General features: G+C 41.7%; 1 protein-coding gene across 1 annotated transcript; it reads left to right on the top strand.

Annotated features, from left to right (window-relative positions):
- The first annotated feature begins 3,050 nt into the window (after window positions 1-3,050).
- fpgs (folylpolyglutamate synthase) lies at window positions 3,051-13,846 on the top strand. Its single transcript, XM_030767215.1, has 15 exons — window positions 3,051-3,202; window positions 4,435-4,563; window positions 5,184-5,237; window positions 5,391-5,455; window positions 6,237-6,351; window positions 6,971-7,048; window positions 7,667-7,728; window positions 8,635-8,737; window positions 9,304-9,381; window positions 9,609-9,756; window positions 10,149-10,223; window positions 10,378-10,528; window positions 10,640-10,715; window positions 11,313-11,379; window positions 12,375-13,846. The coding sequence occupies exons 1-15, from the start codon at window positions 3,053-3,055 to the stop codon at window positions 12,746-12,748; spliced, it is 1,725 nt and encodes a 574-aa protein (XP_030623075.1). The 5' UTR covers window positions 3,051-3,052; the 3' UTR covers window positions 12,749-13,846.
- Window positions 13,847-14,400: the final 554 nt, after the last annotated feature.

Genomic DNA, 14,400 nt, shown 5'->3' with positions numbered 1-14,400 from the left:
ATCACAGCACTGAACTCAAACTTCGTAGGTAGATAACTACTCAGAGAAGGCTACATACTTTCCATCTCTACAATTAACGGATCAAATCACGGGAACGGATTTACGGGTAATGAGCCCTCAAAGTCCTTCATCGCATAGCGTGTATCTAACTCAATGTCATCGCCAGACTGGACATCATTAATCGCCTGACGTTAGTAGTTACTTTGATCCTCTGACAGTCTATGACGTTTCCCACGGGTTTCCGCCTAGCTGACGCTGATTAAACTCTTCAGGTGTCCTCCTGGAGAACAGAGTGATCCAAATGCACTGAAAGTGAGATGAACAATAGCACGCTACAGAACACCATGCCAGAGCTACGAGATCTCCAGCTGTAGACGATGCACACATCAGAACTGTTTCGAAAGATAACCACTTCAAGTAGTACCCATCTGTAACCTCAGTGAGTCAACCCACCGATGGAGCGCACCGCCTCTCCTCTGATATTAATGACAAAGTAACTAAGTCGTAATTAATTACTTAAATCCCATAAAAACTTGCAGGGTTACTCAGTAACACCAGTGAACTCTGGCCCTAAGGTCAGGGGTACGTGAATCCTGATTAAAATCGTTGAAACCCCTGAACAGTCCATTCACTTGAATGCAGTGCATTGACTGGAAATGTTGTTTTTCATAAATATTATGAAACACATTAAACTAATTATTAATTATTAATTAAGATTCAGTTAACTTCCTGAATCGAGTCGAAAATAGTTGGACAACAGACCGATACTAAACTGACTGTTGTTCTGAAATTGATTCTAGTGGGACGTTGTTAAATGCTTCGTGTATTGTGTTTTGAATATATATATTCAAAACAATTCAGTTCACTGTGTTAATACAATACATTTTAATTGTGTCTGTATGACTGTAAGGTTTTCACTCGTCATAAAATCTCTCGGTTTCAAGTGAACTTCACTGGGACTCATTTGTAACGAGTACTACTACTACTACTTAGATCCCACAGATCTTAGTCTTCTGTGGCTTTGCCAAACTCTGTCGCATGGAGCTGAACATTAACATTTATTTACATTTACACAAATTATTTAGCTTATGAATGAGTATTTATAAACCAGCTAATTTAAAGTTTATTCATACAGTTTTCCAGTTAAGATGTTATTGGATGAAGGAAACGACATAGCCTCTGTCCAAAATTTTGTACGCCTGTCTGAAATATCCAGTGGTACACTGGTATTGCTGTATCAAACATTTTACAGTTTCAATTCCCGTACGGTAGAGCAGATATGCATGCTTTTATATTAGTCTCTGAAAGTATGAGCCTTTCTTGAAAAAAAGAAAAAAGGAAAAAGACTCAGAGTGCTGTGCAGGCAGCAGCAGTAATTCAAACCTGTTAAACCAGTAAACCGGACTTTCAATGCTGAAGTCTCATCATGAGTTAAACATTCTACAGCTCAACAGTTCAAACCAAACATATACTTCAAAATACCCCCCACCCCCTAAAAAACCCCCACACAGACAGACAGACACACACAGGGACACACACACACACACACACACACACACACACACACACACACTCTAACGGCCAAGTAAGGGCATCAACATAATTAATAAGAAAAAAAAAATACTTGAGAACTTGAGCTGCAAAACAGAACTAAATGCTCTTTCAACACTGCTGTGAAAACATCTGAAAGACACAGTAAAAGCGTTAACATTGTTCCTCCGTTGACTTCAAATTGAGACCACCCTATATCATATGTTTAAATAGATGCGTTCATTTACAGTCAGGTAGAAAAGCCTGATGAAAGCATTCATGAGGAACTTTATTCAACGCCACTTATCACCTGTGAGAGTGTCAATTCCCTATGATCTGCTTCCACCTAGCGGAGTAAAGGTGATGTGCTGCATTTTAATCTCTGTGTGTCATAGTTTACAAACTGCATTTTCTCACTGTCGAACTCTGATAAACATAATCGTGTTAGCAGCCCCGGTATGTCTGACGATACAGATCAAGATGTCTTTTCTTGAGAGGACCTGTGGGTGTGGAGGAAATTTGATAGTTAAATAGTCAGTGAGATAAATCGATAATCAGCCTTTAATTACTAAAGTAGATGAATCCGCGTCAGGGATTAAATGAAATGAATGAATGTCCAGAGATATCTCTGGGGCTAAAACTCTGAGAGCAACTGAGAATCACACCGGGTTTAAAACTGCACGAGGAGTCCTCAAAATATTGTCAGGCAACTGAATTTGTATATCTGCTTTGATGCAAAGGTGAGCTGAAAAATAAAATGGTGATCCCATGTAAGCAAGTGTCGCATGATAGATGTGGAGGTGAGAGGCTCGAGCACTTTCTCACAACACTGACAATAATTTTTGATAAATGGGTCGGTGTTTTTCGCTCTCCGACAAGAACGATTAAACGAAGAGTTGAAGAGGGGCGTCATTTTTAAAATCCTAAGGACTTAAAAAAGACCCCGTGACGATTGCTCTTCTATGGAATTTGATGCTCATCCTTAGTCCTTTTTATTTTACTTTGTTATCGGTTTTAGTTTTCTCAGTAATTTCATGGGTTTCCTGCTCCAGTCATATAGGGGGCAGCATTGCATTTTGTACTATTTAAAACCACTGTCAACTGTCAAATGGCGATGACAAGGCACGTGGTCCCACGTGTCCATCGAATTGTCAGGCCCCGTCTGAGTTTCAGGTGCAGATCCAGATGCATTATGTGCATTTTGGGAAGCTTCGCATAAGTATTAGATTTTAAATATTACGATACTTTTGTAGACCTAGCACGTTGACGTGGAAATGGCTGAGGGGTCGATTCTTTGGCTGTCTCCAAGTGTTAAATACTTGACATGAAAGTCTTTTCAGTCATTTCCATACTTCAGGCATCTAATGAACATTGAGTTATTATTCAGATATACCCATGCAGAGTATGCGTTTAATAGTGTGCGTACGAGAAGGCGTGGTATGACGACAGAGTTTGAAACACAACGTTAACGCAGGAATAACCCCCAAATTTGGTTGTGACTTCCTGAGCCTTGTTGTGCACTATGATGGTGCGAATGTGCCGCATGTGGAGGCACTGGACTCCACTTACCGCCTTTTCTTACCAGCACAAACCGTGGAAGAACAATAGCAAGCTCACATTGAGATATTCCAGCACAAAGGCAGCTCCACATTTCCGTAGAATGGAATACCAGGTAAGGAAACACATTGGTTAAATCTTGGTCAGCACTTCTTTTATAACTGAATGTTTTTCTACACTTACATAAAAGCGCCAAGTTTACAACTTAACGTCGGCACGTTGCCAATTTGACATTTCAGATGAAGTTCACATTCAGCAATAGTATCGTCCATCTTTAAGGTTCACAGAAAAGGTTTTTTGTGTAAAAAAAAAAAAAAAAAGTTGTTTCGGATCACGCTGTGTGGTCCTCAAGGAACGTTACATGTTACATCAGTCAAGGGGGTATGAACTCTTGAGAACAGTAAATCGTCAGATAGAAAGGCTGGACGGTAGATAAACGGTTTGGCTTGGTGCGTGCTCATGACATTTCCCATTCCCTACTTGGCAAAGTGTATGCAGCTAACTTACAGAGCTAGTTCACGTTAGCTTGGTGACCAATAGTTAACTAACGAGTAAATTAATGGTACCTTAACCATGTACTTGGTTTTCTCTTGGTGATAAATACATATCAAAAGGAGACGAGTCCTAAAGTTTGAAAGAAAGTTTTGAGTTGCAGGTTGAAATGCACGACACTAACCAAACTTTTGGTTAGTAGGGCATATTTGAGATGTAGGTTAGATTAACTTGATTAGGCTAAATTAACATGGCAGACAGGGGTAACTCAGTCGCAGTCAAGCATTTTAACAGTAACACAGTTATCTGTTTGTGCTGATCGGTGCCCGCCCTGTAACTATAGCAAGTGTCTTAATTTGCTCTTAAATGTCAACCCCTTCATTTTCCCTCGTTCCAAGAAATTTGAGAGTCCAGGTGCGGGAGCGGATGAGGGTCCCCTGTCAAATTATTCAACAACGGATAAACGGCATCAGTCGTTTCGTCGTTGGGGAAGAAAATTGCATTTGCACATTTTGTTAGCTAAACATTTACTAAGTAGCCTGTTATGAAAGGGAACCGAAGTTCAGTTCAAAAAAAGAATATCTCAGTTCTTGCTGCTGCTGAAATTCACGCTTTCTGTTTTCCAATCACAAATGCTGTTCCTCAGTCTTTCCCAAACTCATTTGGCTCAACAGTCCAAGACAATTAATATAAAATTAGCGTCTCACTCTCAGAATGAAGTCGAGAGTCACACTTCTTGTCCTTACGAAAATGTTGCTTTGCTGGAAGTGCATGAGGCGGATGAATGAGAAGATTAGACTGTGTTGTAACTGGCTTCAGTGTAAAGGCTATAGGACTGTGCATTTGCTATTTCAGGACGCAGTATGCACACTGAATACGCTGCAGACAAATGCCAGTGCACTTGAACAGGTGAGGAGAGAGCGGGGACACCCTCAACTCCAGCTGGAGGCTATGAGGGGATTCTTGCAGCGATCAGGCCTACAGGTATGCACATTGTTACTCATACAAAACTCACTAATGGCACATGAAAACAAACAAACACACACATTCACACAGATCTCTGAACCACTCACTAAAACATATGCACCATTTACAGTCATTAACATCTGCCCACCCATTCACACATATTCATAGTAATTTACTTGAAGTAAAAAAAAAAAAAGTGACTGCGTTTGGTGAGGAACATGTAAGCTAAGACTTTTGGACAATGTGTGGGGGTAACAGTAGCACTTTTTAGAATACGTAGTTACATCAGCTCGAGGTAACAAGACAGCAGAAGTGAAAGATGGCGACAGTAAGCATGTGAATTATTTGAATCAGATAGCATGTGAATCTCACCACACCTGTTTGAAATGTGTGGTGAGATTGAGAAGAACTGTTACAAGCTGTGTGTTTATTGGTCTGTGTGAGTGTGTGTTAATTGTACAAGCTGCCTGGCGAGATTGTGAATACCGTGTTGAATGTGTGTGAGCTTTGTCTCACTCTGTATGGGTGTTGACTGGTGTTGTCTGTTGTTCGTGCTGTATGCATTAACTGTATGAACACCGTTGTGGTGTGTGTGTGCATTGGATGATGCTTGAGGGCGATTTTTTTTTTTCTGTCAGGTGGATGAGCTTGATCATCTCAACATTATTCATGTCACAGGGACCAAAGGGAAGGTAAAGACCACATCTCACTGTGCAAGAAATATGTGTGGGTCTATTCACCATCCCCACCTGTCCAGTGGCCGCATTCAGTACAGAACCATAATGAACTGCCTCCTTTTCCCTGATGTGTTTGTGTGTACACTTTTCTTACATTTTCTTCCACAGGGGTCAACATGTGCCTTCACAGAACAGATTCTTCGAAACTATGGGTTCCGTACTGGATTTTATAGGTGTGTTTATTTACATATAATATGTTATATTATTTACATATTTGTTTATTTATGATGAATGGTATTATGAACCGGGAAGCGTTAAGTTAGTAGTTTACTGCTTTCGTTCACAGGCAGCTTCATTCTCTCTATTCTGTTAATATTCATCCGGAAAGATAAACTGTTTTGTATTTATAGTCGGGATTATTAATTAAGTTCATGTCACATGTTTAACGAGGAGAAAAAGCCGGCGTAACGTGGAATGCTGTTCATTCAGATGACTCACTTGTTGGAGTTCACAACCTGAATGTGCATGGCACAGTTGTGTAACAGGCTGTTTGCGTGTGCTCACATGTATGTGTGCGCGGGATAGCGAACCTGAGAAATTGCATCTACGTTGGACTTTGTGCTGGTGGAAATTTTTGTTCTGTTTGTCACCAAGCTAAACAGGACCATGCAAAAATAGAAACACTGAATTTAAGGACAGCGGTATGATCTACCAATAAGAGTAGTAGGAATACATAATGTTTTACAATGTGTCATCGGAGTACATTCAGACATAGTTCAGACCATAGATGTTATACATTTGTGAATGGACTGAAATGTACTGTTCATACATCAATGTCTGAGTAAGTCACACAAGAAGAGCAGTGTCACCTTTGTAGTGTTTCTATTTTGCTCTGGTCTCTTTTTCCTAAATGAATCTTTGCAAGTAAATCCTTTAAAAGAGGACTTTACGTTTGTTTATGTTTGTAATGCTCTTGTTTTATGACTTCACATCTCTTTTCTTTCTCACTTACAGCTCTCCACATTTAGTGCAAGTGAGAGAGAGAATCAGAATCAATGGTCAGCCGATCTGTAAAGAGCTCTTTACAAAATACTTCTGGCAGGTGTACGGGAGACTGGATGAGACCAAGGTGGGTATAGGTCCAAATGTCCTCAGATGTCCAAAAATGTTGGATAATCGGACACTTACAAAACGCTGGAATGTACAACGGTTCATTCAGACTTGGTACAGAGAGGCTTAGGGTTGTCTGAGGGTTATCCCTATTGTCTCAGTTTGTCACTGTTTGAATGTGAAACAGAATTGTGCCCAGTCTGGAAACACTTTTTAGAATTGTTTTGTGGGCTCAAATAGAAACCTACTGGTCAAAGATCTTGTGGACTGGCTGACATTTGGAGAACTTTCAAATCCTGTTTTTACATAAGACGTTTTTATGCTCACATTTCCTCATCTTCTCTACAGTTATGTGTGCTTTGATCATTTCAGTGGGCTCAGTAAACTAAGTCTCTTCCACACAATTGGCGTATCAGTGTATCAAGTGTGCTGCTGATTGGGTTTATGGGAAAATGTGAAACGTCGCGTTCTTTAATTGTCCACGCACTACAGTCATGTGAGGAAACGCTTCATGTCATTAATTATGAGCCCGTGAAGGGTTCTCTCTGTGTGTAGGAAAGAATTCTCCACAAAAAAAAGTTTTTAAAGGTGAAAAGAAGACCTTGTATTCTAACCTTTAGGGACCTCTGCCTTTTTAGGATGCCCATGGTGGCAGCATGCCCGCATATTTCCGGTTCCTAACCATCCTAGCCTTCCATGTCTTCCTGCAAGAGAAAGTGAGTAACTCCATAATCCAGTCTCACTGTGCTCACAGCAGTCATTCCTATATGTGCTGTCTGGAATGTGGCTGGATATTCCAACCCTCACCCACTTTGGGAATTTATCTGTTCTGTAGGGACAGACCTTGTGTTATGTTCTCTGACAATATTCATGGTTCTCAAATGCACCCATCATATGAATGACTCTATATTCTACATATATCTCAGTGTGTCTGTAACTCATACTCTGCCATCTGTGTTATAGCTTACAGCGTGGGCAGGGTTTCAGCTGTAGTCTCTAAATGGTCATGTGGTGTCAGCTGTAGTCTCTAAATGTCATCTTATTCTGCCCCATTCACAATCTGTGTATGCACCACTTCTCAAAGGGAGGTTTTTAAAAACTGTTTGTTTGGGGATCAAGTTATTTATCGGGGGGGGGGGGGTGTTGTTTCAGCAAATATTATGACCTTGCTTTTATCCCTATCATGAAGTCTTCTACTTTGTTCTCTGTCTAAGAAAAACATGAAAGCTGGTTTTTGGTGTTTATCTTCAGCAGTACAACCTTTGTGCTTGACCTCTGACCTTAGCTAAGATTTGTGGCTAATTTTTAAATATTGTGTGTATGTGTTTATGTAGGTTGACGTGGCAGTCATTGAGGTGGGGATTGGTGGAGCTTATGACTGCACAAACATCATAAGGTGAGCAAGAGATTTGCCAAAGGCAAAAGTTCTTTTACTGCTCAAAATACAAAAAAAATAAAAAAGGTTCATGTTCATAGTCTTAACTGTTTAAACCAGAGATGGATTGCCCTACGGTTTCCAAGAACTGTTTAGGGTGTGTTGGGTAAAGGTTCAAAGAAAAAATAAAGCAAACCGTTCACCTTGCGGACCGTGTCTTTTTCCAAATATTGCTCACTATGTCCCATTCTCTCTGTCCTGTCTTTCTCTCTCCCTCTCTTTTCTACCTGCTCTTTTCTCTCATCCTGTCTCCCTCTCTTTTCTGCCTACTCTTTTCTCTCATCCTGTCTGTGTGCCCTTTGTCCCAGTGCCAGGGAGGTGGTAGCTCTAGCGTGTCTAAGTGTGCCTTTGTGTTAGCACACTCACTCTAATGCAGCATTCCATTTTATCTTTCTGCGTGACTTCACAAACCGCACACCAACCACAGCATGCCGTTTTGGTCAGACGGATTTAGTCAGAGCATTTGAAACGCATGCTTCTTTGGACAGTGTGGTTGGTAGCATGCTGCTAGTATATAGCTGCATGTCATTTATAATATTCTTTGACCTTTGGAAGACAAGTTTTAGCCTTAGTTGCCATGAGACAAATCATTACATAATGATCTTTTGAAATGAACTGTTGTGGAGAGCAACATCGTCCATCTAGTTGACATTCGAAAATAAACAAGTAATAATTTAATTCATGGGCTCTGCATTGTTACATCGACTGAATAACTTCACTGCTGTGAATATGTAGTATTCTCGTTGAGAAGTTAATATCTTTTCCAGATGTGTCCTTCAGATGTTTGTGATTTCTTTATTATTTGTGTTTGTGGCATTGTTGTCATAAACACTAACAGTTTTTGTGTGTGATTGTGTGTTGTGACAGGAAGCCATGGGTGTGTGGGATTTCTTCATTGGGAATAGATCACACAAGCATATTAGGAGACACTATAGAGAAGATTGCCTGGCAGAAAGGAGGCATCTTTAAGGTTTGCTCCTTTATTCGACTCTCAGAGCACAGACACAGGGTCACTTTCACCCCCTCAGTCTTTGCTTTTACAGACAGCACCAGGGGGGTATTCCAAGTACGCGGTACAGTGACTAACCTGGATAAGTTAACTCAGAGTAAGTAGTAAACCTCCTAATAGAAGGGCCCTTAGCTTCATTCTCCTAACAAAACAAAGCCACAGGGCTCTTTTATTAGGAGGTTTACTACTTACTCTGAGTTAACTTATCCAGGTTAGTCAGTAAACCACATACTTGGAATACCCCCCAGAGATGTTTTACAGCCTGCTGAGAAAGTGACATTTTTCATGCTCATGGCCTGTGCTTGATGTGCCTGCAAAGAACGGGGTACTTTTGTGTCGCTGAGAAAACAGAGGAAATATTTTCAATCACTCATTAAGTGATTGTAGACTTTGTTCTCTGTTAAAGTAAATATTAGTTTGACTTGGTTATGTTAAGTTTGGCTGACTTGGTTGTTTTTTTGTGTCTGGTTGACTTGGTTGTTATTCTGTGTCTGGTTGACGTGGTTGTTATGTTGTGTTTGGTGCAGCAAGGTGTGCCAGCGTTCACTGTGAAACAGCCTGAGAGTCCACTGAATGTCTTACAGGAGAGAGCTAAAGAGATTGGGGTGAGAGACACACGCACACACATGCACACATGCATTTGAACACTTTCACGTTCCTCATGTTGTATTCTTTGTGTTTTGAGATCTGCACCACCTACGGACACTGAATTACTGACTGTACCTCTATGTTATTACTGAGTCGTCTGTCCGTCCGTGCCTTTGTGTGTCAGTTCTGATTCTCTCTCTCTCTCTCTGGTCTGTGTGTGTGTGTGTGTGCGTGTGACCCCCAGTGTCCCCTGTCGATGTGCCCTGATCTGGATGACTATAAGGTTGGGGAGGGACAGCTAATGTTGGGCTTGGCTGGTCAGCACCAACGCAGCAATGCATCTCTCGCTCTGCAGCTCTCACACACGTGGCTAGAGAGACGCTGCCTGCCAGGTACACATCACTTTGTGCGTGCGTGTGTGCTTTTGTCTATCTCTTGATTGGTCATGTTTTTTTTTTTATATCTTGAGCGGTGGACTAATAAATCCAGATTGCGTATGCTATCCAGTGAGGACGCTATCCAGGACTGTATTTGTAAAACGCTGAATCAGAGTGATAATTTAGATAATGTGTTTGAACTGTTCTCTCAAACAACCCAGCAGTGTGATGGGATGTCACTGCATCTGAAAGTTGTTCTCTCTGTGTGCCTTGTGTAACAATAAAGAGTGTATGTGTGTGTGTTTCTCTGGATATCTCTGCTGTCCTGTTCAGACATTCTGTAACAGTGCTGTGTGTTTGTATGTAGGAGTTTGTGTGTACATGTGAATATCTCCTCTCTCCTGTAGATATACCCTCTGTGACTGAGTTCAGTGGTTTGTCCATAGCCCCGGGATTTGAGCCAAACCCTCTGATGCTCAAAGGTCAGTACAGTGTCATGCCCTTATTCTCACTGTCAACTCAGAGTACAGGAACAGCAGGGCCGTGACACACTCTCATTACCTCATCATTATTACATAACAGCACGCAGCGTGGTGGCATTAATATTCACTGACTGTTCCCTGTGCGCGCGTCCAGGTTTGGCAGAAGCAAACTGGCCAGGTCGGACTCAGACCCTGAAACACGACCCGGTCACATACTTTCTGGACGGCGCTCACACCACGCGCAGCACGTTGGCCTGTGTGCGCTGGTTCAATGAGGCAGCTGCTCAGCAAGAGAGAACCGCAGAGTACAACCTTTATTCACTCTACCTTTATCTCTGACTCATACTGGCTCTCTGATGACTTAAGAAATGGAATTAAATGAAGTGTGTGTGTGTGTGTGTGTGTGTGTTGCAAAGGGGTCCTGTGGCCAGAGTGCTGTTATTTAATGCGACAGGGGAGAGGGACTGTGCGGCCATGCTCAAACTGCTTGTGGTGAGTACTCAGTAGTAATGGCTCAGCACGGCGTCTTCACTGACTTTAAACCGAATCCTCTTCTCATCCGTCAGCCCAGGCCTCTAAGCATATTATAGAGTTTATATTGACTGATAAATGCACCAAACCTGGATTCCTGTCGTCGTACTCCGGTGTGAATGGTGACTGTGTGAAATTCTAGTGTCACAGAAGGAAAGCCAGGTCATTAATATGTAAATGTTCCTATTCAGACTCCTCAGCATGTAGTTTATGCTAATTAATGAACTGACGTTAATTCGTTTGTTCATAAACTTTGTATGAATTTGGAGGATTTGGTGCCTGGGTGGGCAGGATAGGGGGAACAGGCATGGTATTGGAGGGTGCGTGTGCTAGATCCCACCCTCCCACGCCTGCACAGGGGTTGTGTGACCACAGAGACATCATACCACAGTTCATGGAACTGGACATGCCAAATTGTGGGGAAAAAGCCGTCTGGTCAAAAAAACAACATCAAAGAAAGAATGGAAGATTTTAGATGCACTGTTTCAGCGAGAGGAATACTCTGTGTGTTTAGTGTTAATCATTCCTTTTGTGTGACTGTTTTTGTTTGCGTTTCAGCCGTGTCACTTCGACTTTGCTGTGTTCTGTCCCAACATCACAGAGGCCATTGCAACATGTAACGCAGGTAAAATACCGCTTGCAGCATAGTCACAACTAATGCCTCCAGCAGTCTGTATACTCTACTGTCTACATACCAATTACCCTTTACACCAGGGACGCCCAAGTCCAGGCCTGGCCCCAGCCTAGCCCCTCCCCCAACACTTTTTCACCACGGGCTTCCCGTACACACGCCCTCACAGAGTTCACTGTTCCATGACTGTCATGAGCCCAGGAATCCAGGCTATGATTCAGTTCTAATGAACGACAGCAAATTATTCAAAGTGGATTTCTCAGGGTTTCAATTCCAACGTGAAAATAACAAACAACGACAAAGCGGACATCAGTCATGGACTAGAGGACGCCTCTGCTTCACGTGAGTTTCCACTGGGGACCAAAGCCACAGCCAAGCCAACAACCGCCTAAGTGAGCATCGGCCAATCACAGCACAGTGGATGTGGGGGCGTGTCTATGCTGGAAAAGTGGTGAAGAATGCCCTCCAGACCAGCAGAGTATTAAGAGTCTGGTGATTTAGATGAAGGCATCCCTGGTTTACACCATTTACAAAGCAGGGATAGTATACAAAATTGTTTTGACATCAGTTCATTCACATATAGTGGGCCAAAAACTTAATAACCAATACAAACAGTGTAGCATTTCTCTAACCCCTGTCTCAGATGATTACATAAGTTTTCATTTGTATAACTGACACCTTAAGCCCTCAGTGGTGTTTTTCTGGGACAACTTTGGGGTTAAGTGCCTTGAATAAGGGAACGTTGGCAAAGAGCTGTCATGGAATTCAAACCCGTAGCCCTATGGTTACTTGATATCTCTGAAGTTATCTCATCTTACGGCATGTGTCAACACTTCAGTATGTTAACAGCCCAACCTCGTGTAAAGGCGTCAGACCTTATGCCCTGCTCTCCATCAGTGTGAATTGTTGGACTTTAGTTTTAACAGCAGTGTGAAGGATGTTCGCGTTAATGTGTTAATGATGTGTGTCTGCATGCCCCTTTCCTACAGATCAGCAGAACTTCAACGTCTCTGTGGAGAACATGCTTACCCGTTGTCTGGACAACCAGCAGAGCTGGAGAGTGCTGACTGGCCAGAAAAAGCCAGGGGCAGAGCTACTGATCGGGGACAGTCTCCCCCTTGTGGCCGAACGCAGAAGTGAGACCTTGGTGTTTCCCTGCATCCTCAGTGCCCTCCAGTGGATCACACAGGGAAGGGACTCTGTCCTCGCCGACCCAACCAAACCAGTCATCCCAGTTAAATCAAGCGTTTTGGCTAAAGCTGCACCTCTCCGAGAGGCAGCGGCTATTCACGTCCTCATTACAGGCAGCCTCCACCTGGTGGGCGGGGTTTTAAAGCACTTAGACCCCGCCCTGGCCTCTTAACGGCCAATTCAGGGTGTGTTTCTCTCATGTATCACTGGTAGTTAATACTGTAGGTTTAAAGAGAGGAGCCTTTCTGGTTAATAAACATTTTTTTAAGCAATTCTAGCATCACTGCTAAACACGGTCATTACCAGACAGGGCCTATTGCTGCAGGGCACTGCCTGATTAAGTGCTCTGGTGGTCTGTGTCAGTTAGTAGAAGTAGAAGACTTCAGCCATGGCTCCTGCCAAATACTTTTCTCAGTGCCTTTCTCTACAGGCAACTTATCAAACCCACTTTGGTCTACTTGAAGTAACAGCTGTTTACATGGACTCTTTTGGGAAGTTTTGGATGGATTACATTTTTTGTCATAAAGAGATATTTTATTTTGTTTTTTTCTTTTAAGATATGGTTTGTTTAATGATAATGGATGGACTCTCACAAATGTTGTCTGCCAGTACAGGAGTCGCTTGTTTTGTTGTACGCTGCCTCTATCTGAACATAGCGTCAGGGAGAGACGTGTTGGATAGTTTGACATTAAATATCTCTGGAGAAGGTTATTATTCTTTTGTAAGATATTATTGAGTTAAAATTAGCACCACCTCTCTGCATGACATATATTTTGACAAGATGTTTCATTGTAGTTTTAAACATTGACATTTCCAGAGATGACGTTAAACTCTTGAGTTTTGAAGATTGTGGATTATCTGAATTCACATTCACATATGGTATTAAGGCACAGTAGATCACATGTGAAAAGACTGGAAATATTTGGTTTAAACAGTTTACAAAAGTGACATCCTCCCAGACATTCATCCTCCCATATCAGCCTGCTGACCATCACATCAATGCACGGTTACAAAGACATGCATTAAGCAAGTGTGTCTGAGAATATGCCCAAAACACTACATAAACCATATAGTGGTCAGTAAAGCTCCCTTTGTAGTAAAAACTGATGGGCTATTTATGATACCTATGTCCAGTGTAATCTTTGCTCTCTTTAAATATATACAACATTGTTATGATCTGTTTAAAATGTATATATGTGTAAAATGAGATTTTAGTATTAAAAATATGTTGGATGTAATACAGAATTTAAAAAAAAAAACATATAAATGAGATCCAGTGTCGTTGATGTTTTTCACCAGCGAATGTAAATTTGTTCTTCCAAATGCATACATTACAGTTTCCTTTAGAATCATTCATACTCTTGGAAAAAGATTAATGAAAAGAACTGAGCTTGAATATTCAAACACACTTTGGCAAGAAAAACGTTGCTGGATTGTGTTCTGAGGTCTTTCGTGGTATTGGTGAACATGCCTGGGGGATTTCTGTACATTCCTCTTTACTGAATCATTCAAGATCCTTTAGCTGGTGCTTAGGGCCCGCTGCCTTCACTCTAGAGTTTTTCATCAGGACCAAGTCTGGAGATCGGGACTGCCAGTCAAGATTTTCATTTTGTAGTCAGTGCAAGTCAGTGCATTGTTGAGTTTGACACATGCTAGGGATCATCCTGTCAAAAAATACATTTAAAGCCAAGGAGAGGCAATTTGAAGTTATTATTGTAATAGAGCAATCTACTATGTTTTTTATCTTGAATTGTTGTGTTTTCTCTTTTCCTGCTTACATCTACAGTTTGGTTTGATTGTACTGTTAAACAAAGGAGCATACGC

This window comes from Chanos chanos, chromosome 3 (assembly GCF_902362185.1).
Source record: "Chanos chanos chromosome 3, fChaCha1.1, whole genome shotgun sequence".
NCBI classification, from domain to species: Eukaryota; Metazoa; Chordata; class Actinopteri; order Gonorynchiformes; family Chanidae; genus Chanos; species Chanos chanos.
Note: the sequence above shows the minus strand (reverse complement) of the source record. Positions and strands in the feature narration are given on the sequence as shown.